The sequence below is a fragment of the Chiloscyllium plagiosum genome, chromosome 26, assembly GCF_004010195.1.
Source record: "Chiloscyllium plagiosum isolate BGI_BamShark_2017 chromosome 26, ASM401019v2, whole genome shotgun sequence".
Lineage (NCBI taxonomy): Eukaryota > Metazoa > Chordata > Chondrichthyes > Orectolobiformes > Hemiscylliidae > Chiloscyllium > Chiloscyllium plagiosum.
The window spans coordinates 43664534-43688418 of NC_057735.1; the positions used below are offsets into that span (position 1 = coordinate 43664534).

General features: G+C 43.3%; 1 protein-coding gene across 1 annotated transcript in view; it reads right to left on the reverse strand.

Annotated features, from left to right (window-relative positions):
* The window catches only part of LOC122563300 (inositol 1,4,5-triphosphate receptor associated 1-like), an 89821-nt gene that overhangs the window by 52871 nt on the left and 13065 nt on the right, over nt 1-23885 (reverse strand). Inside the window, exons 2-9 of the mRNA XM_043717004.1 lie at nt 23719-23867; nt 21099-21151; nt 18876-18948; nt 8287-8380; nt 6236-6308; nt 3846-3873; nt 933-1073; nt 36-167 (exon numbers count right to left, since the gene is read on the reverse strand). Of these exons, the coding sequence (XP_043572939.1) occupies nt 36-167; nt 933-1073; nt 3846-3873; nt 6236-6308; nt 8287-8380; nt 18876-18948; nt 21099-21151; nt 23719-23853 (729 nt within the window). The 5' untranslated portion in view covers nt 23854-23867. The remainder of the gene's footprint in view (nt 1-35; nt 168-932; nt 1074-3845; nt 3874-6235; nt 6309-8286; nt 8381-18875; nt 18949-21098; nt 21152-23718; nt 23868-23885) is intronic.

Genomic DNA, 23885 nt, shown 5'->3' on the forward strand with positions numbered 1-23885 from the left:
CCCTCCAGGGTGATGGCTAATCTGCACACACATACCTGGTGTACGGCACCCAGTATCTCGGAGTTGTTGGTCACCCGTGTGATGGAAGCTTCCACAACCTGAAGGTTGTACTCGAGCTGCTTTAGAGTCTCCCGTCTCTGCCTGTCTGAACAAGCTGCTTTCAGTTTCTGCACAGAACCAGTCATGACCATTAGTTCAGAACATCACCGCAAACCCTCCATTCCCCCCTGTCACTGGATGAGAGCCCTACAGCGCAGGCTAATGTCCTGGTGGCACAAGTTCAAACCCCACCTTGGCAGATGGTGAAATTTGAATTAAATTTTTAAAAAGTTGGAATTAAAAGCTAGCCCAGCTGTGTAACCATTGATGATTGTCATTAAAACCTGACTGGCTTACTTACGTCATGTGGGGGTGGAAACCTGCTATTCTTATCTTATCTGGCCTCCATGTGACTTCAGAACCAAAGCAATTTTGTTGATTCTTAACTGCCTTCTGAAATAACCTAGCAAGGCACTCACTTCCAAGGCAATGAGGAGTAGAGGTAAATGCTAGCCTAGTTAGTAACACCCAAGTCCCATGAATTAATAAAAATAAATACTTCACACACTTTGTTATGTTCAATGGCTCAATTATTCTGTGTTTGATTGTGCTAGTCTGTTGACTGATCTATGCTTACTGTGCTTCATAGTTTAAGTCTCAGAGATAAGTAAAGAGACATCATGGAAGCTCCCAGAAATTGAGCTGGGAGGATATTACAGATGTTTATGGTATAAAATTCTACACTCTCAACAACTACGATCATCTCTGTATAAATAAGAGACATGAAATATACTGTACAGCAATTTCCAGATCTTGCCTCCATTTCTCCTCTATCTGTAATGCGAGTTTGCATCCCTCCTGAACAAGGGTCCAATGTCCAGCAGCGACATTACCTGCAGTATTACTCTGCATCCTTCCAGCTCCTTCTGGATGTTTTCCTCAGCCACATCCTGGGCTCGTTCCTCCACTTCAAGTCTTTGCTTCAGTGTGAACATGTCAGATTTAAAAGCGAGCGACAGGTGGACGAATGCAGACTTGGAAGGGGGAGAAAAAGAGAGAGGAGTCTCCAGTGTCAGAAAAAGGAACTCAATGGGAATCTGAACTGAGCGGCCATTTGGCCTATGCTTGGCTTCAAACTCCTACTGTCATAGTGCTGGTCACATGGGCAGCACTCAAAGCATCAAGCACAACGCCTTACTGCTCCAAGTCCAGAGAAAAAGCACTGGGTCAATGGTCCATAGAAACAGCCTCTTTCACCACTTCTGGCTCTCCCATACCACTTTTCAGTCAATGAAATATTTTTCGAAGTACAAATGCCATTGTAATTTGGAGAACATAATGGGCAAGATTCCACAGCAAGCAATACGATAATGACCACCATTATTACCCATCTGCTTTAAATGTGAAAACTCTCCTGCCCTTCTTTGAATAGTACAGTGGGATCTTAAAGCTCAACCTTAGAGAATTGGTGGGGCCTCGATTTAACATTCTGTGGCCAGGGGCTGCTTACTCACAAAAACAGCACCTTGTGAACTCAAGTAATCCAAGCCCCAGCCGTTGGCTTGTGGTGGGCCGAACCAGTTGGAACTCGTTTAACTCAGAGGAAGGCAAGGGAAGTGACATAAGGTATAAATGCCTATTTGGTAGGAGAGCAATGAGGTAATTCTCCAAGTGTTCTTGGGTCAGAGCTTATAATGAAAGGCTCAGTAAATGAGCCAGAGCTAATGAGAGCAAGGCACCACAGTTTGGGAAGATATGGAAAAGTGATAAAAATTAAGGATTTAGGGCATGCAAGCAGTGAAAACTCTGGAGACCAATCTTCTCTGAAGTGGAGGACCCTGTGTCAGAAGCGTGGAGACTTGATAGAGGACTTGGATGGCCAGCGTGGATGGCTATTAGCCTTTACATGTGTGACCGTTCAGAGAATGCTTGAGAAACCTAATAGGTGTGTGCATACATTTTGGTCTTGTATGAATTGTCTGCCTATTTTTAACCCTTTCTTAACCAAACAGTGTGAATTGTATGCCTGTTTTAACTCACCGATAAAGCCAATTGTTGGTTGATATGGACTTAACTCTTCCTTTTTGTGCCGAGCCAATAAACTATTGTTGAGGGCGGTAACCAGGCAACAATTCCTTGCCGGTTGATAATATCATAGGTTGGCCATGATTTTCTTCCCAAATTATTTACCATTTTACTGCACAATTGACTACTTTTAACCTCAGTCATTACAACAACAACTTGCATTTTGTTGCACCTTATACTCAAAAACAGTGTCACCTCAGAAAGCCATAAATGGAAATGGTTGGGAGAATGGAGAAAGAGCTGGAAGATAAGGTGGGTGGAAATGGTCATAATGGATGGTAGAGGAGCATTGGGCAGGCTATCCATCAGAGTTCAGAGGAATAAGAAATGATCTCATTGAAACCTGCAAGATCCTGAAGGGTCTTGACAGAGTGCCTGCTGAGAGGGTGTCTCTTCTGTGGGAGAGACAACAGTTAGACATCACAGTTAAATAAACATGGTCTCCCAAGTTAAGACAGAGATATAGAGTCATAAGAGTCATGGAGCTATACCGCAAACAAATCCTTCAGTCCAATGCAACCATTCACCAGAATTTGGCCCATATCCCTCTAAACCAGTCCTATTCATATACCCATCCAAATGTCTTTTAAATGTTGTAATTGTACCAGCCTACATCACTTCCTCTGGCAGCTCATTCCATACACTCACCACCCTCTGCATGAAAATATTGCCCCTCAGATCCCACTCCTAAATCTTTCCCCTCTCACCTTAAACCTATGCCCTCTAGTTTTGGACTCCCCCACCCCTGGGAATAAGACCTTAGCTATTTATCCTATGCATGCCTCCCATAATTTTATAAACTTCTGTAAGGTGCACCCCTCAGCCTCTGACACTGCAGGGAAAATAACCCAGCCGATTCAGCCTTTCCCCATTACCCAAACTCTCCCACCCTGGCAACATCTTTTCCTGCACCCTTTCATGTTTAACACTATCTATCCTACAGCAGGGAGACCAGAACTGAATGCAGAATTCCAAAAGTGGCCGAACCAAATGTGGAGACATGTCTTCTCTCAGTAGATCTTTAGTTTCTCTTCCCTAGAGAAGGGCAGAGGTTGGGTCATTGAACAATTTAAGGCTTAGTTAGATGGCTTCTTGACTGTCAGGGGAGTCAAAGGAAATTGGGAGTATAGTGAAGTTGAGACCACAATTAGATTAACCCTGATCTTATCAAATGGCAGCGCAGACTAGCCTACGCTTGCTCCTAATTTGTATGTTTGTACAGAAACAACTGAATAAGGGGAGGTGTTTAAGGAGAGAAATTGGACAAGGCATCAAAGAATGCCTCAGTGACATTGACTGAAGAGAAATGGGAATGCACAGGATGAAGGGCTGAATGGTGTTGATGTTATTGCAAGGGCGATGAGAAAGGTCATAATGTTGAGGTCATGGATCATGTTGGGGAACAGTTACTTGCTCAATGGTTAAACTCAAAGGATAACCTGTTGTTCAGGTCCCAGAGGCAGTGTCAGACTGATCCAAAGATATTTCCAGGGCATGGGAGGGGTCTTCATTCCCCTGACACAGCAGTTGGAACAATTGGCCTCAGTGCCTTTAATGTTGGAGTAAGGAGCATGGAAAGGAGTTCCCACACACTCCTGGTCACTAACCATTGACACTGGCTAGAAGGTACATGGGCAGATGATTTGAGAATAGGATTGACTGTAGTTATTTTATCCTTTACTGTTGAACATTGACAGAAAACGAAAGGAGGCTGAACTTACCTCGACCTCTTTCTCAGTGTAGAACTCTCTGTAAAATAAGAATATGGATCATTTATTAAAATGGCACATTTGCCTCTCTCTGGGGTGTTTGATTTCCAATAAAAATAGCTACCGTTGTGGACACCATTTTAAATGCAACTTTGATGTTAACTTCCTGGAGGAAGAAACTCCACGCTATTACCTTTAATTGTACGGCATTGTGCATTAACTTGTGTAACATGTATTTCTCACAGATAATGGCTTCTAGCACAAAGTGAACTTTTGTAAAATGGTGGTAACAAATTTAATATCAATAATAATAACAACTTGGATTTTGACCATTGAGACAGCCCTGTGTAGAGGCACAGTCACTATCAAGCAACAATCTCCATGGAGGGGGAGGGGGTGCGGGGTCACTACCCCCACTACTGAAAGTAAAGCCTGGAATTATTAACCATGCTACAACCTTCAGGGCTGATCATTGGCTCCATGTGAGCAGTGAGAGAATTAGAACGAGAGCCCCTGCTCACTGAGGCCATTAGAGGGTAGCACTGGAGGTGTCAGTTCTTATTGAAATAACTGATATCCAGCTGTTGCCCTGCTCCAAGGCAAATGTGCAAGTTTGTATCTGAATCGTGCAATACTGAATGAAAAATGCTTTGCCCCACAACCTCACATAGACTGGTCAAAGAGGATACAGCACAAGTGTATTGCTGAGTTGGGGAGAGGGCTCATTTTAAATTTGGCTGAAGCCATGTCAGATCAGTTATCTGTCATACATTTCTCCCAGCTTGCCTTTCAAATGAAGTCAGTATGTCTCCTAATTTACACAATATATTAACTGATCTTTGCTGTTTATATAATGTGTTTATTGGCTGCCACAAACTAAAGTCAAAACTCTTACAGCAGAGTTAGAGTTCACATGACGACAGCAACCCAACTCATGTTCCATGTACAAATGCATTTCTCTAAACAACCACCTTTTATAAAACATATTCCTGCACAAGTTATACATAGCCACCAAAGAGAGCTATACGCTATTTTTGAAATGGTGGTAATTCTAGTCTGTCCCACTTTTATCAGTTTTTCCACATGCTTTTCATTCATTACCTTTAAAATATTCATGTCCTTTAGTAATATGCATGTGAGTTGGTGCTAATTTGCCTGGTATCTGCTCATTCCTGAGGCTACTTGCCTTCTCTCTAGTTAGCACTTTACAAGAGCAAGATATTTGCCTTCAGATTCAATGTCTCTGCTAGATTGATGAGTCCCAGAACAGGTTGAGCTATTATTACTGGCTTATGATTTCAGTGAAAGCTATACTTTTTCTGTCCTCCAACACTGCTACATATGCTTAGCAGTGAAATGTTCACACGCTGATGACAAATTAGGCAAGAACTTTCCTACTTAGTTCAACAATGCAGCATACCACTTTCACATCAATTAGTCACTCCATCTCTGCTACAGATCTCACTGTATCAGCAGCCCTTTGAACTCCTGGTACTGTTAACATATGAGCAAAGTACCAAGACTTCAGGCATTGAATCCTATCGAATCCACACCAACCCTCCAATGACCATCCCACCCAGATCCAACTCACCCCAATCCTATCCCTGTACCCCTGCATTTCCCATGGCTTATCCATCAAGCCTGCATGTCCCTGGACACTATGGTCAATTTGGTATGGCCAATCCACCTAATCTGCACATCTTTGGACTGTAAGAGGAAACTGGAGCATGCAAAGGAAGCCTACTCAGTCATGGGGAGAATGTGCAAACACCACACAGTCGCCAGAGGGTCCCTGGCGCTGTGAGGCAGCAGTGCTAACCACTGAGCCACCGTGCCACAGCATGTAGCACTTTTCCCAGAGTTGTATAATTACAAATGCCATATCAGTAGTTCCTCAAACTTTTCTGAAACTGTGCTGATTCCCTAATACTAGATGTTGCACTAAGTGATTGAGATGGATTCTGACAAAGATATTTCCACAGTGAGGTGAGGAGTGAGATCCCATCCAAACTGTCACAAGATTGGACAATATTATACACAGATAATAATAGGCAAGAACTCTTTCATAGAATTCCTACAGTAGAAACAGGACATTCAGCCCATCAAGTCCACACCAACCCTCTGAAGAGCATCCCACCCAGACCCAACCCGATCCCTGTATCTCTGCATTTCCCATGGCTAATCCTTCTAGCCTGCATATCGCTGGACACTATGGGGAATTTAGCCTGAGGATGGAATCAAACCCAAGTCCCGAGCACTTTGAGGCAACAGTGCGAACCACTGAGCCACCGTGCTGCCCATGTTCTGCTTGAGAGTTTTGGGTGTTGTCAGGACTGTAAGAGTAATAGAAGCCTGAATTATGATTCAGGATAGAAGCATACACAATGGCTACCACTGCTTACCTCTGAATGCCCAGCCTTTTCAAAATGGAGATCTCATCCATAGAGTTGTTCAGTGGTTCCTCAGGAGTGCTGTCTGTATAAGAACCAGGACAGAGTGAGCACTACTCATAACATTACAGGAGAGGTGACTACACTTACAACTTACTTCTCCAAATAATAGTAGCACTGCAATATTAAATGTTGCAAATTTAATAAACATACAACAGTATTAATATTGACAAAAACGAAATATATTCTCAACAGTAGCAGTAATGGCAAAATTAAGTCAGTGAGAATTCATTCATGTAGTGCCATTTCAAGTGGATGCTATGCTGGCCTACATCATTTCCCACATGTAGGTACTGTAGCTGGGGAGGTAGTGGTAATGTTGTAATGTCATTAGGGCTAGTAATCAATGGAGTCCAGGCTAAAGTTCTCGGGAAATGGGTTTAACTGCTGCCCTGAAACATTTTTTAAAAATCTGGAATTAACAAGCTACCCTAATAGCAATGATACAACTACCAGGGAATTCTTGCAAAATCTGACCTGGTTTAATAGGGATGCTATCCTTACCTGGGTGGCATAGTAGCTTAGCAGTTAGCACTGCTACCTCACAGCACCAGTGCCCCAGGTTCAATTCCAGCCTCGGATGACTGACTGTCTGTGTGGAGTTTGCACATTCTCCCCGTGTCTGCATGGGTTTCCTCCGGGTGCTCTGATTTCCTCCCACAGTCCGAAGATGTGCAGGTCAGGTGAATTGGCCATGGTAAATTGCCCATAGTGTTAGGTGCGTTAGTCAAAGGGAAATGGGTCTGGGTGGGTTACTCTTCAGAGGGTCAGTGTGGACTGGTTGGGCCGAAGGGCCTGTTTCCACACTGTAGGGAATCTAATCTAATCTACCTGGTCTGCCCAATATGCGACTCCAGACCTCCAGTAAAGTTCTCAATTGCGCTATGATGTGGCTGAGTAAGTTATTCATTTCACAGGTAATTTGAGATGGGAAACAAATTAAAAAAAAAAACTTTTTCCTTCAGTTTTAAAGATTCTTTTCATGGTATAATTTTTCAACTCTCAGACAGATCATTTCAGGTCTTTCATACCTCTTTCCCTTTTGGTTTATACACTGTCCCTTCTCCAGCGCTTAGCAACTCATTAAAGCTTTCGCTGTTAATTAGATTTATTGTCTAATCTGACCACTGCTTTTAGTTCAGTCTTAATTTCACATCCTACTTACATAGCAGCCTAATCCCACCACCCACCCACTCCCCCACCACCCTCCCATCCCAACCAATCTAGCATACAGCCCTCCCAGCACCCTCGCCTTGCACTTACTTATCTTACATACTTACCCTTTCAAGGCAGCTGTCAGTGTCAGGATTTACAAATGCCAGAATCCAGCAGCTAACTGCTGTGAAAATGGATGTGGTTTTCAATCCCACGCTATCAAAGAACTGTCAGAATGGATTTCTGAGGGACACCTGAACAGAATTTCTCTCTCCAAAATGGGAAGCTCCTTTTTGTGAAGAAGAAGATCTGAAATGGTGATCTGTGTGAGGTTGCCACTCTTCTGAAAGCCCAGTCCAAAGACTGAATGTTGAAGGATAAAAATAAATCAATGGAAGTAGGAGACTTCAATGTTTTCACCTAAGTAACCCCTACACCGAGACTGCATTTGGAAAAGGAATTGATTTGGGAATGAGAAGTGAATGGAAGTTGTTAGGAGAGGCTGATTGTCTCTGAGCCTGAAGAGAAAGTGAACTGGGATAAGATTGGGGATTGATTTTCAAACCTAAGAGATCTGGACATTTTGAAACAACTAACTAAGAACTCATAAAGTCTCCACAACGTTTGCAAAAACCTCCAACTTCCCAATGATCCTGGAATGAGACGATTAGCTCTCAGGTATCATCCCACGACCGTGCAGACCTTGAAGCTAGCATTGGTCAGATCTAGAATAGAACTGGCACAATCATATGTCTACAGTGGATATAGAAAAAGGGGCGATGGAAACAAAAAAATCCAAGCACCCCCACAAGAGATGATAAGATGTCCAAACATTGTCAAACACTTACCTTCTCCACTTTCATCACTGTACCCTATTTGTTCTTTTGAAGTTTCCCTGGAATCATATTGTTCATTGTAATGTTCTGCAGTTATATCAGATCCCTGCAATAGTTAATGAGAACATGTTATTCTATGCATTAAGAAATATTTCAAATTCCAGGAAGATTCTGGGAAAGGTGCTCAAATTGGTATCAGATTTCAAGCATTTCCAATGTGCTTCCTGTTATAGAAAACATCCAATTTTCACTTCACAGGAACACAGAAGATTGTAACAGTGCAGAAGAAGGACACGGTGGCACAGTGGTTAGCACTGCAGCCTCGCAGCGCCAGAGACCTGTGTTCAATTCCCGACTCAGGCGACTGACTGTGTGGAGTTTGCACATTCTCCCCGTGTCTGCGTGGGTTTCCTCCGGGTCCTCAAATGTAGGGGTGGGGTATGGGTGCGCTTCGGTGGGTCGGTGTGGACTTGTTGGGCCGAAGGGCCTGTTTCCATACTGTAATGTAATCTAATCTAATCTAAAAAAAAGGACATTATTAAACTGGAGAAGATTCAGAAAAAAGATTTACCAGTATGTTGCTGGAGATGGAGGGTTCGAGATATAAAATAGATTGGAAAGGCTGGGACATTTTTCACTGGAGGATATGAGGTTGAGGGTTGACCTTATAGAGGTTTATAAAATCATGAGGGGCATGGATAAAATGAATAGCAAAGGTCTTTTTCCCAGAGTGGGGAAGTTCAAAACTAGAGGGCATATTTTTCAGGTGAGAGGAAAAAAGTTTTACAAGGACCTGAGAGACAACTTTTTTACACAGAGAGTGGCTCATGTGTGGAATGAGCTGTCAGGAAATGTGGTGGACGCAGGTACATTTACAATGTTTAAAAGACATTTGGAGAAGTTCAGGAATAGGAAAGGTTTGGACAGATATGGGACAAGAGCAGGGATTAGTTGAGGATAGGAACATGGTCAGTGTGGACTAGAATAGAATCCCTACAGTATGGAAACAGGCCCTTCGGCCCAACAGGTTCACACCGACCCTCCAAAGAGTAACCCACCCAGACCCATTCCCTACCCTATTGTCCTATATTTAGCCCTGACTAATGCACCTAACCTACACATCCCTGAACACTATGGGCAACTTAGCGTGGCCAATTCATCCAACCTGCATATCTTTGGATTGTGGGAGGAAACCAGAGCACCTGGAGAAAACCCACACAGGTTTGGTGGATCAGATGGTGTGTTTCCATGTGGTATGACTCTATGTGACTCTATCGGGCCTACAACAGGGCTCGGAATGAGCATTTCTCTTGGGGCCATTCTTCTACCTTCTCCCTGTATTTCTACACATTGCTCCTGTTTCAAATAACTATCCCATTCCCTTTGGAAGGTCTCAATTGAACCTGCCTCCACCACACTCTGGAATGGTGCATTCTGTTTGATTGATTGGGAAAGGCTTGCCGAGAGAACAAGGTGGAGAATTCTCCTGTCCCTTCACATTTTGGTGTTTCATGCAGGATCTGAATTTTGAGACACTGAGACAGGCCCGCTCCAATAGTTGTAGGCTAATCTGTACATTCCTAACTCCAATACTACTACAGTAGCTCTAGTCTCCTTTCCTGTGGCTCTTACACACCTGAGCATCCCCATTGAGATTTAATACCACTCCGTGGAACAGCAGCGAAAAGCAAAGTTAAAAGACATGGCTGTCATATTTGCCTATCACCAGTGTAACGGACCTTGTCAAAACTGGCTGTTCAATAGAACTAATGGTCAGAGCTCTTCTCTCTATTGCTTTGTAAGTGTAACAGGCACTTGAATAGCACATTCACAGTATTAAAATATTCCAAATCATTCTGTAGCTAATAAAGGATACTTGAAGTGCAGTCGTTGTTGTAACCTAGAGAAGTGGGAGCCAATTCATACACATTTCCCACAAACAACAAGATTGAATCATCTATTTTTAGACATGTTAATTAAGGAATGCATTTTGGTTTGGAGCAAGAGAAAACCATACTGCTCTTCTTTGAGCACTGCCGTGGAGTCTTCCTGCTCCATCTGAGAGGGACAAACATGGCCTTAGTTTGTTTGTACGTGGCAGTCCCTTGGAATGGGGGTGATGCTAGCTCATGACATGATTCTTTCAACATGGCTGTTGTCTGCAGCTACCGCCTGGCTCTGATTCTTCATGACACTCTCCTTTTCTTATTGCATGCCTTAGACACACTACAGATCGATGAACTGTGTGTTTGACCATGTTACAACATATCTACCAAGGTGCTAAGTCTTTTCACCTTCTTTACTCTTTTGTGGGAGGTGGGTGTCGCTGGCTAAAGCAGCATTTGTTTCCCATCCCTCCTTGAACTGAGTGGTCCATTCCAGATGGCTGTTAAAGGTCAACCACATTGCTGTGGCTCTGGAGTCATGTGTACACCAGACAAGGTAAGGACAGCAGTTTCCTTTCCTAAAGGGACATTAAAGAACCCAGATGGATTTTTACACCTATTAATAATGCTTTCATGGTCTTGCAATCATTGAGACTAAGCTTTTAAATCCAGATTTGATAATTGAATTTAAATTTCATCCACTGTTGTGGTGGGACTTGAACTTTTGTACACACAGCAGTAAGCTAGATTACCAGCCCAGTGATATTACCATTAGTGATATTACCAACAGTGATCTGAATCCAGAACCTCTGATCTGGTGGCACAGTGCCACAAGACCTCCTTCTGGCTCGAGTTTAATGTCTTCCTCAGAAGTTGAGTCCTCTGAAATCTGGTGTTTCAATGTCCGTTTAGTGCTCAAGTCCCTGACTGGGGTCAGAGCTATGATGAAGCCTCACTAAAGTGTTAACTTGCCAACTACCCAGAGCGGCACAATTAAAATCAAAGACTCCTGATGCAAGTATAACAGGTGACAATCTAGTCTCCATCTTGATGTTTACTTAAAAGCAAGCCAAACCCAGCCATCAGGCGAGAGACCCTGACAAAAGGCAGTGACACTTTTGTTTAGAGATGTGTTGCATGTTTCCAGTGTTGAACATGGAGGATGCTACTTAAGAAGGTTGTAACGCGATCAACAAAAGATTGCTCTCACTTGCAAGCATGAAATGTCAGCAGTCTGTACTCAAATTGGGACCTCTAGTCTGTGATCCTGTATGAACTTTATGGTAAGGCCTTTACAAGGGATTTAATGAGGGCATACAAGGACTAAAGGAAGGGTGAAATTAGCAAGAAAACTAGGAAAAGTTTTATAAATAAATAAATAAAGAACAAGAGGTTAGTTAAGAAAAGAATAAGACAAATGAGAAACAAAAGTAGTAACTTGTGTTTGAAGGTGGAAGATATGGGCTTAAAGAAATAGGCTGGGGGCATGAGTTTTGTTGAGAAGGTGTATGAAAACTAGATAGATAGATACAGCAACATGTTATAGCATCCGTGAAAGTGGATAAATTGTCAGGTCCAGATGTATTGGGCTCATATGAGGATGTAGCAGGGGCACTGACCATTATTTCCAGCCTCTCTAACTCCAGGCATGGTGTCAGGGCTGTCCATGTTATACTAATTTTTTTTTTAAAAGGGAGGAAACTAGACTGAATAATTACAGGCTAGTCATTATTTGACAACATATTGGAAAAATTCAAAGGGACGGTGTGAGTCATCATTTTGAAGGGCATAGATCAGTGAAGGAAAGGCGTGGATTCATAAAGGAAAGGTTAAGTCTAACTAAACTGATGGAATTATTTGAGGAGGTAATTCAAAGAGGAGTGTGTTACATTTCACTGGATGAATCCAACTTACACTTTTATACATATGTTGTGGTCTGGAGCTATGCATAACGATGACACAGGATTCTAATCCTTTTCCCTCATTGGCTGAGTAGGAATCACTGCCAGTCTTACTGGCTGCCTGCAGTGTGTATTGGTAGGATTTACACGCTGATGATTGACCTGATGGTACGAATGCACCTTCCTCGACCATCAGGTCCTGAAGATGACTTGAACCCAGAGATTCAGGCTCAGTGGAGAGGATGCAATCACAACACCTCCTAAATACTCAATATAACCTACATCATATGTTTGGTTGAAGAAGCTCTTTTCAAATGAGTAATTAGAACCTCATCTCAGCTAGATTAGTCTGTTCCTAATATAAACATGCAACATGTAAAGTCAAGATAATTATTAGAGTGTCAGTTTGACAACACTTTCACAGATGTAGAAAATGAGAAGACAGTCCAGACAAACCATAGACGAAGGGCAAGTGGAACTCTAATAACCTTCAAGTCGATGCTAATTCTGCTGCTTTTAATGGAGTTAAAGTTTGTCTGTTAATAGCATTAGTACACACATCACATTGAAAGCAGAGCTCTTGCTAAAATACAAACATCAGTCATCTCGCTGTCATTGATTTGACAGGCTCAACGCAGATTATAATTCCACTACAAAGTCCCCACTCACTTGAATGTGACATTCCTGGAAATATTTTACAAACTTGTGAAAAGCCAGCTCAGTGTCTGGATACTGTTTAATCATTCAAAGAGTTTTGCATTCTTTTTGTAACAGAGTGTAAGATTTATGTAAGCTTTTCGATGATTCCAGAATCAACTCAACAAGCGATGAATGCACACGGGAAACACCGAAAATTATCAGCAGGCTCTGCTGCATGAGAGTGGTGCTTGCTAAATGCATGAATCCAAATTGAATACACACTTGTGTATCTCAACAATAACTGGTCTCCCACGTCCCCTCCATTCACCACTGAAAACTATACCATCACTGTAAAGGAGGCTAAGGATTGGGGAGCTTTGTGAGTGTGGGACTAACACAAACTATCATTACTTTATACAAAGTGGCTTGTTTTATTGACCTCCCCTCGCTTATATTTTTTTCTCTCCTCTGCTATAGAAGCTATTTTTGGACACCCTGCAGGAGTCCACTAAAGGAGCCTCCCTTCCACTAGGTCAGTAACCCTCTGGGTTCGAATCCCACTGCCAATGCTTATTGGCAATGGAAGTGGCATTCATATCATGGGCAAACAAGTTGCACAATCACCTGTAACGTCTTCCAATACGTCTGATGGCAGGAAGTATGACGGAGGGAGTCTCCTGGTCAGCCGTCCTACAGAAGGCAATGGCAAACCCACTGCAGCACTACGCCAATCAGCATGCCACAAGCCTTAAAAAAAGGGTGACTAAAATGTCAGACATGGATCTTAACTAGGTCTCAAACAATAGACCAGTAGGAAATTTAATAGCCATGGGATTCAAGTACATGTGGCCAATGGGATCCAAAATCGGTTCAATGGTAAGTACAAGGGGTAATGGCTGACCCGTCTTTGTGTGACCGGAAATGTGTTTGGCCAATGGGTGTCTGTGAAGCTCAGTGTGAAAGATTTCAGATCTTCTATGGTATCTATCAATTGTTTACACTTCAATGTAAGGAACATTGTTAAACAGTTTGCAAATGGAGTAGAAATTTCTTCACTCCTTGAGTCGGTGGAATGCTCTCCCCCAGACAATGGTTGAGACCAAACCATTGAATGTAGTCAAGAAGGATTTAGACATAGTTCTTAGGGCTAAAGGGGTCAAAGGGTATGGGGAGGAAATGGGAACAGGGTACTCACTTAGATGAGCAGCCATGACCTTACAGAATGGCGGAACAGGCTCGAAGGGCTGAATGGCCAAGAGTTGTTCTTATTTACATGGAATTGAGTGTGAGTGATAATGCTGTAAACTGCAGGAAGTTGTGAATGGACTGGTTGGGTGAGCAGGTAAGTGAATCATTAACATAATTCTTTAACACTCAGAATTGTTCAACAAATGTTGCCAAGTTGTGGAATCACATCTAATATTGGAAACTGTTGTGAGTATTGCAATCATGGACTTGTTAGATATGGGTCGAAAAGTGTAGTGCTGGAAAAGTACAGCAGGTCAGGCAGCATCTGAGGATCAGGAGAGTAGACATTTAGGACAAATCCAAGTCCAATTGTGAACAATGAGATTTGCTCTTTCTGCCTGTACCACATTTTCAGGCAGGGTGTTCAAAAGTGAAAACAGTTAGTGTTTTGTATGGTTCTAGCTCTTAATGCCTAAGGAATAAAGGAGAGTATCCTGATATGCCCTTTTAACCACCTTATCTACTCTTCTCATTTGTCATGTTACCAGGCAATGCCAACGTTCAGCACTTTAAAGGTGGTTCTAAAGTGCCTTGTGAGGTGCTATAGAAATGCAAGGTCTCTTTCACAGAGAAAGACATTCACAAAAGGGATTTTTGATCAATACTTAGCTATTCACAACCTAAGAGTTGTATACGTGGTGGAAGAAGGGAGAAGTGGGATAGTCCATGAAGTCTTTGAGTGTACCGGGCAATGTTTTTTTGGGTGTGTTTCTAGAGTGGATAATAGGTGCAGGAAACAGAAGGCTGCAATGTTTTCTATCCTGGTCACTTGATGCTCTCCCATTGTAGGCTGACTGACCCCAGTTGGTCCAGTCACCAAAAAACCCGGGCAGCACAGTGAAAGGTCAACCATCAGAGCTCGCTTGACCATCTGCAGTGGGGCCTCTGGCTGATTCATTGGCAAATCAAGCCCACTAACAGCAGAGCTCTAAATCAATGCTGGCTGGCATTGTTCTGGACAAGATCCAGTTATGAGGAGGAACAAGGAATAAACTTTTAATTTCAGCACAGGATGTTCAGAAGAGGAATTGTGTGGCAGACAGCGAGCGGATAATAAGAGAGGATAGTGGTGGGAGGCAATGGCATAGTGGTAATATTACTGAGTGAGTAATCCAGAATCCCACTGTGGGCGTGTGAACTTTGAATGGCAGATGGCAAGGTTTGAATCAAATTTTTAAAAATCTGAACTCAAAAGCTAGCCTAACAGTGACCATTTAACCATTGTCAATTGTTGGAAAGACCCTTCAGGTCCAGTGATGTCCTTTAGGGAAGGAAACTGCCATCCTTACCCAGTCTGGCCCGCATGTGACTCCAGATCCACAGCAATGTGGCTGGCTCTTAGCTGCCCTGTGGGGAAATTAGGGATGGAAAATAAATGCTGGCCTAGCCAGAGACAACTACGTGCCATGAATGAATTAACAAGAACTAAAAAATAAAGTTGAGTGAAGAATATAGCGAATGATAAGGTTTGAGCTGAGAGAATTCAGTGTACGTCTGACTAATTTGTATGTGGCTGAATATTTACACCTTCAGTAATTTTTGTATAAGCTTTGTAGCAATGATTGATGATGCTGTCCTCAAAGTGTAATGTTCCCTGGTGTTAGAGTGTTGTTTAAAATGGAGAATTTTATTTTCAGACACTGAGGCCATTGATCAGTGATACAGTAAGCAGGGACTGGACATTGCTGTGTCATTCCAGTTCCAGCATTCATTAAGTTACCGCTGGCAACTGTTTACTCCAGTCAGAGATACTGCCCTTATTTGTCCAGTTCATCCAGTGCTCTGTGGATGAAGAAAATGTGCTTAAAAAGGTTGTTGAGACAATGAGGTAGCAACATAATGAGCAGTAAATGGCAGCCCTACTTTTCAAATCGGAATGTCCACAAGCTTACTTTAAAAGGGGCTTCATATTGGCCTTTTTGAAATGGGAGCAACAACAATAGTTTGCATTTATATAGCACCTGAAATGTCGTAACACTTCCAAAGTGCTTCACAGCAGTGTAATCAAACAAAATGTGACAACCTAGCCACATAAGGAGAATATTAAGTCACATGTCCTAAATAGAGGTCAAGGGTAAGCACTGGTGGACCTTCAAGGAGGAAGATAAAAAAGGTAAAGTGGTTTAGGGAGGAAATTGTGGGATATATGACCTTGGTGGCGAAAGGCATGGCCACCTAAGGTGACTGATGAAAATCAAGGCTGTGATTAAGGTCAAAACCAGGGCGCCATGGTGGCTAGGTAGTTAATACTGCTGCCTCACAGCGCTAGAATAGAAAGTGAGGTCTGCAGATGCTGGAGATCAGAGTTGAGAATGTGGTGCTGGAAAAGCACAGCAGGCAGCATCTAAGAAGCAGGAAAATAGACAGGAATTCCTGTTGAAGGGCTTTTGCCCGAAACATCGATTTCCTGCTCCTTGCATGCTGCTTGACCTGCCCAGCACCACACTCTCGACTCAAAGTATCAAGTACCCAGGTTTGATTCCAGCCTTGGGTGACTGTCTGTGTGGAGTTTGCACATTCTCCCCGTGTCTGCGTGGGTTTTCTTCAGGTGCTCCAATTTCTGCCCACAGTCCGAAGATGTACAGGTTCGGTGAATTGGCCATGCTAAATTGCCCATAGTGTTCAGGGGTGTGTAGGTTTGGTGCATTAGTGAGGGGATATGTGGAGCAATAGGGTAGGGGAATGGGTCTGGGTGGGTTACTCTTTGGAGGGTCAGTGTGGACTTGTTGAGCCCAATGGCCTGTTTGCACACTGTAGGGATTCTATGAACACAAATATCTCAGAAGGCTGGAGGAGGTTTTTGGTAAGATTTCAAAACAAATTCCAACTCCAACAAGAGAGAATCTAACTATGTCTCCTTGACATTTAGTAGCATTAGCATCACACAATTTCTGGGATTTACCATTAACCAGAAAGTGATCTGGACCAAATAAATATACCAGCCGAGAGTACTGCACCTCCTGACCTCTCAAGGCCTGTTCATTATCTACAAGGCACAAATCAGGAGTGCGATTGAATATCCTCCATTTGTCTGGATTTGTGGCATTGATAGTATCACCTCCAATCTGATTGGCCAGCTGCACGAGAACTGAATAGTGGTCATTGTGGGAACTGCGGGTGGGTTCCTAGAAGAAGGGAACATGGATCCGAGAGACAGGGATGTCAGGGGTATTGTAGGGGGACGGAAGCTGACCAAGTTAAGAGGTAGCTAGCCTGGAAACAACAAGGCATGTATGACTCTATGACTCAGAGTGAGCCAAATATCTTGGAGGGAGTGTCCTGTTGTGTCCAGCACACCACCTGAAGCACATAACCCTCCCTTTCGTGTCTTTGAATCACTTGGCTTAGACAATGGTCTTTCCAACAGCTGTCTGCTTGACCATGCTAACCATCTTATGGCATGGACAGTGGAAGACCTAGGTTAATCAGATTGTTAATCAGCTGGATTGCCCATTCGTTATTGTTTAAAATGACAGCTGGATTGCCAATTTCAACACTTACCCAATTACATTCTTATAGGATGGGTAGATGAGCAAAAGGTCACCCACTCACTCCCAGAAAACATGCTCAGGAGGGTCGTACTGAATAATCCTGGAGTATTAGTTCAGATCTTTGGCTTAATCATCAAGTAACATAAACACTGCATTAACAGGGATTTTGGCTTCTGAATGATAATCAACCGGGGTCAGTATATATCCATGGTCATTCTTTCTGATGGCCCCAAGGATTACACATATCTACGACAATCAGTGCCCGATGGCATCATCAAATATGATTCATGATTGTTGACCAATTTCCTGATCTCACACAGCTGGTAAGAAGTAGCAGAGTGTCTGTTTAAAACTTCTGGCTCACCAATACCAGAGAGTGAAAAATGAGGAAGAAATCAAATTCTCAACTGCAAAATGTTTACAGCTTGTAATTAGTCATAATCTGAGTCATAGAGTCATACAGCATAGAAACAGACCCTTCGGTCTAACTCGTCCATGTTGACCAGATGTCCTAAATTAATCTAGTCCCATTTGCCAGCATTTGGCCCATCTCCCTCTAAACTCTCCCTATTCATATACCCATCCAGATGCCTTTTAAATGCTGCAATTGTACCAGCCTCTACCACTTCCTCTGGCAGCTCATTCCATACACGTACCACCCTCTGCGTGAAAAAGTTGCCCCTTAGGTCCCTTTTAAATCCTTCCCCTCTCACCTTAAGCCTATGCTCTCTAGTTTTGGATACTCCTACCCCTGGGAAAAAGACCTTGCCTATTTATCCTATCCATGCCCCTCATAATTTTGTAAACCTCTACAAGGTCACCCCTCAGCTTCTGACACTCCAGGGAAAACAGCCCCAACCTGTTCAGCCTCTCCCTCCCATAACCGTCCAGTCCCAGCAACATCCTTGTAAATCCTGTCTGCACCCTTTTAAGTTTAACAACATCCTTCCTATAGCAAGGAGACTGGAATTGAATGCAGTATTCCAAAAGTGGTCTAACCAATGTCCTGTACAGCCACAACATGACCTCCCAACTCCTATACTCAATGCATCTTGGAGACATATATTTCATTCTATTTGGGTTCATGTCACAGAATGATGCTGTGGGTATTTGACTAAGTATTGTGTTGCAATTTTGCTGTATTACAGTATGTGAGCTGAAACAAGCCAACTGTATCAATCCAGGAGGACAAAGGTTTCTTGGACTTGTCAGCAGTGTAAAGATTAACAGCTCTTCCTGTTTGAGGTTCTGTACAGAACAGATGGACTTTTATCAGCTTTGTTCAAACGGCCCATTATAAACACCAACAGGGAATTGCAATTCTGGTCTCTATAACTCCAAAATTAGTCATGGACCAGGATTTATAGATACAAATCGTACCACCAAACATCAGAAACAGTCTCCTTGCCCAGACCCAGAAAATAAGAACACCTTACCTGCACCAAAGGTGGAGGCTGTGCTGAGATGAGACCCTCCACCTCTGACTGCTGTTGCTTCAGTTCTTCCTTACTGCGAAAAAAAAAAGGAGCACCTTTATTCCACCTTGGTATGTGACCTCTGTTATCCCAGAACTCCAATCACAGGCTCACAAGGCTGCTCAGTTAGTTATAGTTGGCCAGAAACACACTATCCCAAAGTAGAAAATGTGTTGCTGGAAAAGCGCAGCAGGTCAGGTCAGGCACTCTCCCAAAGTAGCCTTTCTTCATCAATCACCAACAGAGACCTGGAGATGGGGACCTCTGGCCTCATTCTCACAATTTCTCACATTCTTTGAGTTTCCAAATCTCACTCCGATCTTGCGCTCCCTGTATGCCAAGTCCCTCTGACACCACTGTTACTATAATCAGTACCAGGAGGAGACACTTAAGTGGGCATAAACTTCAAGCTTAGGAACCTCAGCTGGATGGTAATGGGGAAGATGTATACAGTAGAATAATCAGAGTAAATGTAGGAAGGCCCACATCCATCACCCTCTCACTTGATTAAATACCACCCCACCAGAAATCTCATTATAAGGAAGACCATGTGATTGCACACTAATAAACACACCCTGGTGTGGCAGAGACCAGACCCTGTATTCAGGAAGGGATAGAATTCATCATGGCTACAGTTCTGCTGAGAATACTATGTAAAGTAATTTGGCTGTTGGGAAATAACTTTTCTTTAGTTTGCTGTAATTTTTGCTTATTAAATGTGAGGTGATTCACTTTGGGAAGAATAACAAAAAGATGGGGTACTGGGCTAATGGTCGGATACTTGGTAGTGTGGATGGGAAATAACTTTTCTTTAGTTTGCTGTAATTTTTGCTTATTAAATGATATTCCGTCAAGTTAATTTTTAATTGTTTACTACCATAAAGACTCAATGTGAATTTTTATATAATGCATTACAGCACAGGAACAGGCCTTTCGGCCTTCCAAGCCTGTGCTGATTCCTAATCCATATTTAGACCCACTACTTATTGCCTAAACACAGTTTCTATCCCCATGTTCACCTCATATTCACGTGTCTGTCAAGACATGCCTTAAATGTTGCTAATGTATTTGTTTCTACCACCTGCATTGACAGTGTGTTCCAGGCACCCACCACCATCTTTCCCCACAATTCACTCCTAACCTCTCCCCCTCTCATCTTAAACCTTTTGTGATTGACCTTTCCATCCTGGGGAAAAGCCTCTGACTATTCACCCTATCTAGGGCTCTCATTATTTTGTATACTTCTATTGGGTCGCTCCTCAGCCTCCAGCTTTCCAGTGAAAACAATCTGAGCTTATCCAAACCTCTCCTCATAACTAAAACCCTCCAGATCAGGCAACATCCTGGTGAATCTTCTGTGTCCTATCCAAAGCATCCATGCCTTTCTGGTGGTGTGGTGACCAGAACTGCATGCAATATTCCAAATGTGGCCTAACTAAAGTTGTGTACAGCTGTAACATAACTTGCCAACTTTCATATTCGATGCCCTGGCCAAAGGGGAGTGTGCTGTCTGCCTTTCTGACCACCTTATCCACCTGCGTTACCACTTTCAGGGATCGGTGGACCTATACGCCCAGATCCCTCTGAATGTCAATACACCGAAAGGTTTGGCCATTTATTGTATAATTCACACCTGAATTTAACCTTCCATTTGCATTTGTCCAGATTAAACTTTTCTCCGATTCTGTTCATTGGTGGACCAGGGAAATTCACATCCCTTAATAAAGTTACCGGTTTCTTCGGTGATCATAACAATATATTCTCCGAATCAAAATTGCTCAGAAAATATCCTAAATATCCTAAAAGGTAAACAGCCTAAATCCCCCTGGGCAAAGACAATGAATATTTTCTATGACTGTAAGGCTATTGGTTTCTGCCCAATGAGTTGTGACTGAAGATGTGGCACTCCCAAAAAGGGAGGAAGGCAGAGTTTTGCTTCTATCCTGTTTCCAGCTGCTGTATCAATGTCATTCTGCTCGTCTTCCTCTTGAGGTCCAACCTGTTCGAATTTGATACAATTTAACGTTCGGGGTAGGTTCTCCACACTGATTTAACGTCTCCACCTTCTCACCGAGCACCCATCCTCCTTTGTTCATTCCCATGGGCCCCACCTTCCACTGAGTGTGAACAACTTACGTCAGGTGTGAAGATGACACTGTAGCTGGAACAGAAAACTCCTCTCACCTCAACAGAACGAAACCTCCCTTCGGTCCAGGCTGCTGCTCATTGAACGTGACCTACAAAGTAAAATTGAAGGGAGCTGAAAAAGACCATGAGGTGTCTGATATATCTCCAAATGGGTAGGTGTAACATTAACTGTGCCTCAGTAATATCACACATTCCTCACTCCATGTACTGGAAGCTGTAAGTCCAGCCTGTTACTCCAATGCAGTACTGCAGTGCAGTGCAGTGCACTCTCCTGCCTGAGAAGCTGCCTTTCAATGAGGTATTCAATTGTCCCACCTGCCTTCTCAAACAGGCGTGATAATATCTCACAGCATTATTCAGAGAAGAGTGGGAGAAAAGAGAGTATTCTCCCTGGTGTCTGGGCCAATATTTTCCCTCGGTCAATATTACTGAAACAAAAGGCCTAGTCATTGTCAGATTATTGGTTGTGAACTATTTGGATGTCTCATTTCCCAAAGAACCAGAGGGATTACGCTGCAAAATTATTTCGTTGGCTGCAAATTGCCTCAGGGAGTGTCCTTAATCATGAAAGGTGCTCTTAAAATGCAAGTTCTCCCTTTCTTTCGACTCTTAATGCTGTCCAGCACTACAGAGATGTGGCAGTGGAGAGGACATTGCTCAGTAACCAGCAAGTTGATAAAGGTTCCCACATCGGAGGCTGCCAGTCGGAAGCCCTGCTCAGCAGGAGGCTGCTGTGGAGAATTGACACAGCAGTGTGGTCCCCCTCCCTCCTGCAGAGGCTGCCCACAGGAGTGGAGGCAATTAGACCTTCTGAACCTCAGCCACTCCGACGGTCTTTAACCGACTGGCTCTTACTTTGCGAGTCAGCAGTGTGAAACTTGCGGAGCAGTGAGCTGGATGTACCAAGAGTTCCCTTTCAGGCAGTTTCATGGTTGGTGGTGGGATTCATAGCAATCTCTCCCATTACTGCCATCCCCAATACACACTTCATTCACAATGAGTCTCTCTAGTTGTCTATTGCACCTTTGGAACATAAACATTACCGAGAGATGGCAATCCCTCCATTTAGCCCAGCTTTACAGGGTAGACCTGTTACTGATTACGGCAAGGCAGAGACTCATGGGCATTAACTGGGGCTGGGGGTTAGACCTCAGAATCCCACCTCTGGGGTCTGCTCTGATTCTGAACCATCCCAAACGCTGGACAGAACAATCAACATTGATGTGGAAAAGACTCAACCCAACATCTGGCAACTTAGACAAAAATAGATACATTCAGCCAATTTTTCAGTGATTTTACTTGTGATAGCAGGTGAACCCAGAGTCCATACTGCCTTGATACACATTATGAACTCATGTCTGTTTTACATTCTTGCCAGTTAAAAGTTCAGCTAAATAGAATCCCGACAGTGTGGAACCAGGCCCATTGAGTCCATACCAACCATCTGAAGAGTATCCCACCCAAACCCCTTCCTCTACATTTACCCCTAATTAACGCACCTAACCTGCACATCCCTGAACACTGTGGACAATTTAGAATGGCCAATTCACCCTAACCTGCGCACCTTTGGATTGTGGGAGGAAACCCACACAGGCACAGGGAGAATGTGCAAACTCCACACAGACAGACACACCCTGAGGCTGGACTCAAAGCCAGGTCCTTGACGCTATGAGGCAGCAGTACTAACCACTGAGCCACCATGTCGCCCTAGAGTTTTAGGGGACTGGACAATACTCATGTTAGGATAGACTTAGCACAACAATAAGTTTGAACAAGTGTAATATGCAGTGATGCTGCCTTCCATCATTTCCATTGCTGTATTCCTGCACGCTGTTACTTTGCGTCTTCATGGCTTGACCAGACATTGTAGGGATTTGATGATCTGAATTTTCAGTTTCAGTGCTAACATGTTACATTCCAATCATTTTAAACAGAACACTCAACCCGGAGGACATATGAACATATGCAATGAAATGTTGCATCATGGTTTGACAGGGGTTCTTTATACAATCCCAGATGTTATTGTTACATAATATTTATTGGACATGATGGTAAGGTTACACAGACGAGAGCTGTGCCTGTACAAGTTCCAACCTCCTCGCAGAATACTAGCACATGACCTCTGAGCTCATAGTTACATCACAGCTTATATCAAAGGTTTATCCACATATTCATCAAACATGGACAGAAGGAAAAGAGTAGATAGCCAGAGGATCATGATTAGGCATTTTCTAAACGTGTTCACCCGAATCCCCAAATTCCCCTCCTCCGACCCACCACCTCCCCAATTCCTACAAACATCTCATCTCCTGGCAGAGGTGCAAAATGCAGAGGAGGAAAAACAGGGCCAAGAGTGGAGAAAGTACCCTGGGCAATTTCTCTCGAATGCTCTTAAAATTGAATCAGTTTGGGCATATACAGGACCAAATATTAACAGTAAACCGAGTTCTGAGGAAAGGTCACTCGACCTGAAATGATAACACTGATTTCTCTCCACAGATGCTACCAGACCTGCTGAGCTTTTCCAGCAATTTCTGTTTTTGTTGCCAATTTACAGCTTCTGCAGTTCTTTCGGTTTCTATTATCAATACACCACTTGGCTGCCAAATCCTGCAACTAGCCATGACTGACACATTGAGGGGCAGAGCCCACTTACCTCTGAGGAAGGGAGAATGTCCTTCGGCACCAACTGATTTAGGGCATTATCGCCAGGAGGGGTGGGCAATGGAAGGAGGGAGGAAGCAGACAGGGAGCGCTGGAGGGTGAGTGACAGCTTTGGCAGAGAGCTCATCTTCCTTCACAATCCTGTTAGCAAAACAACAC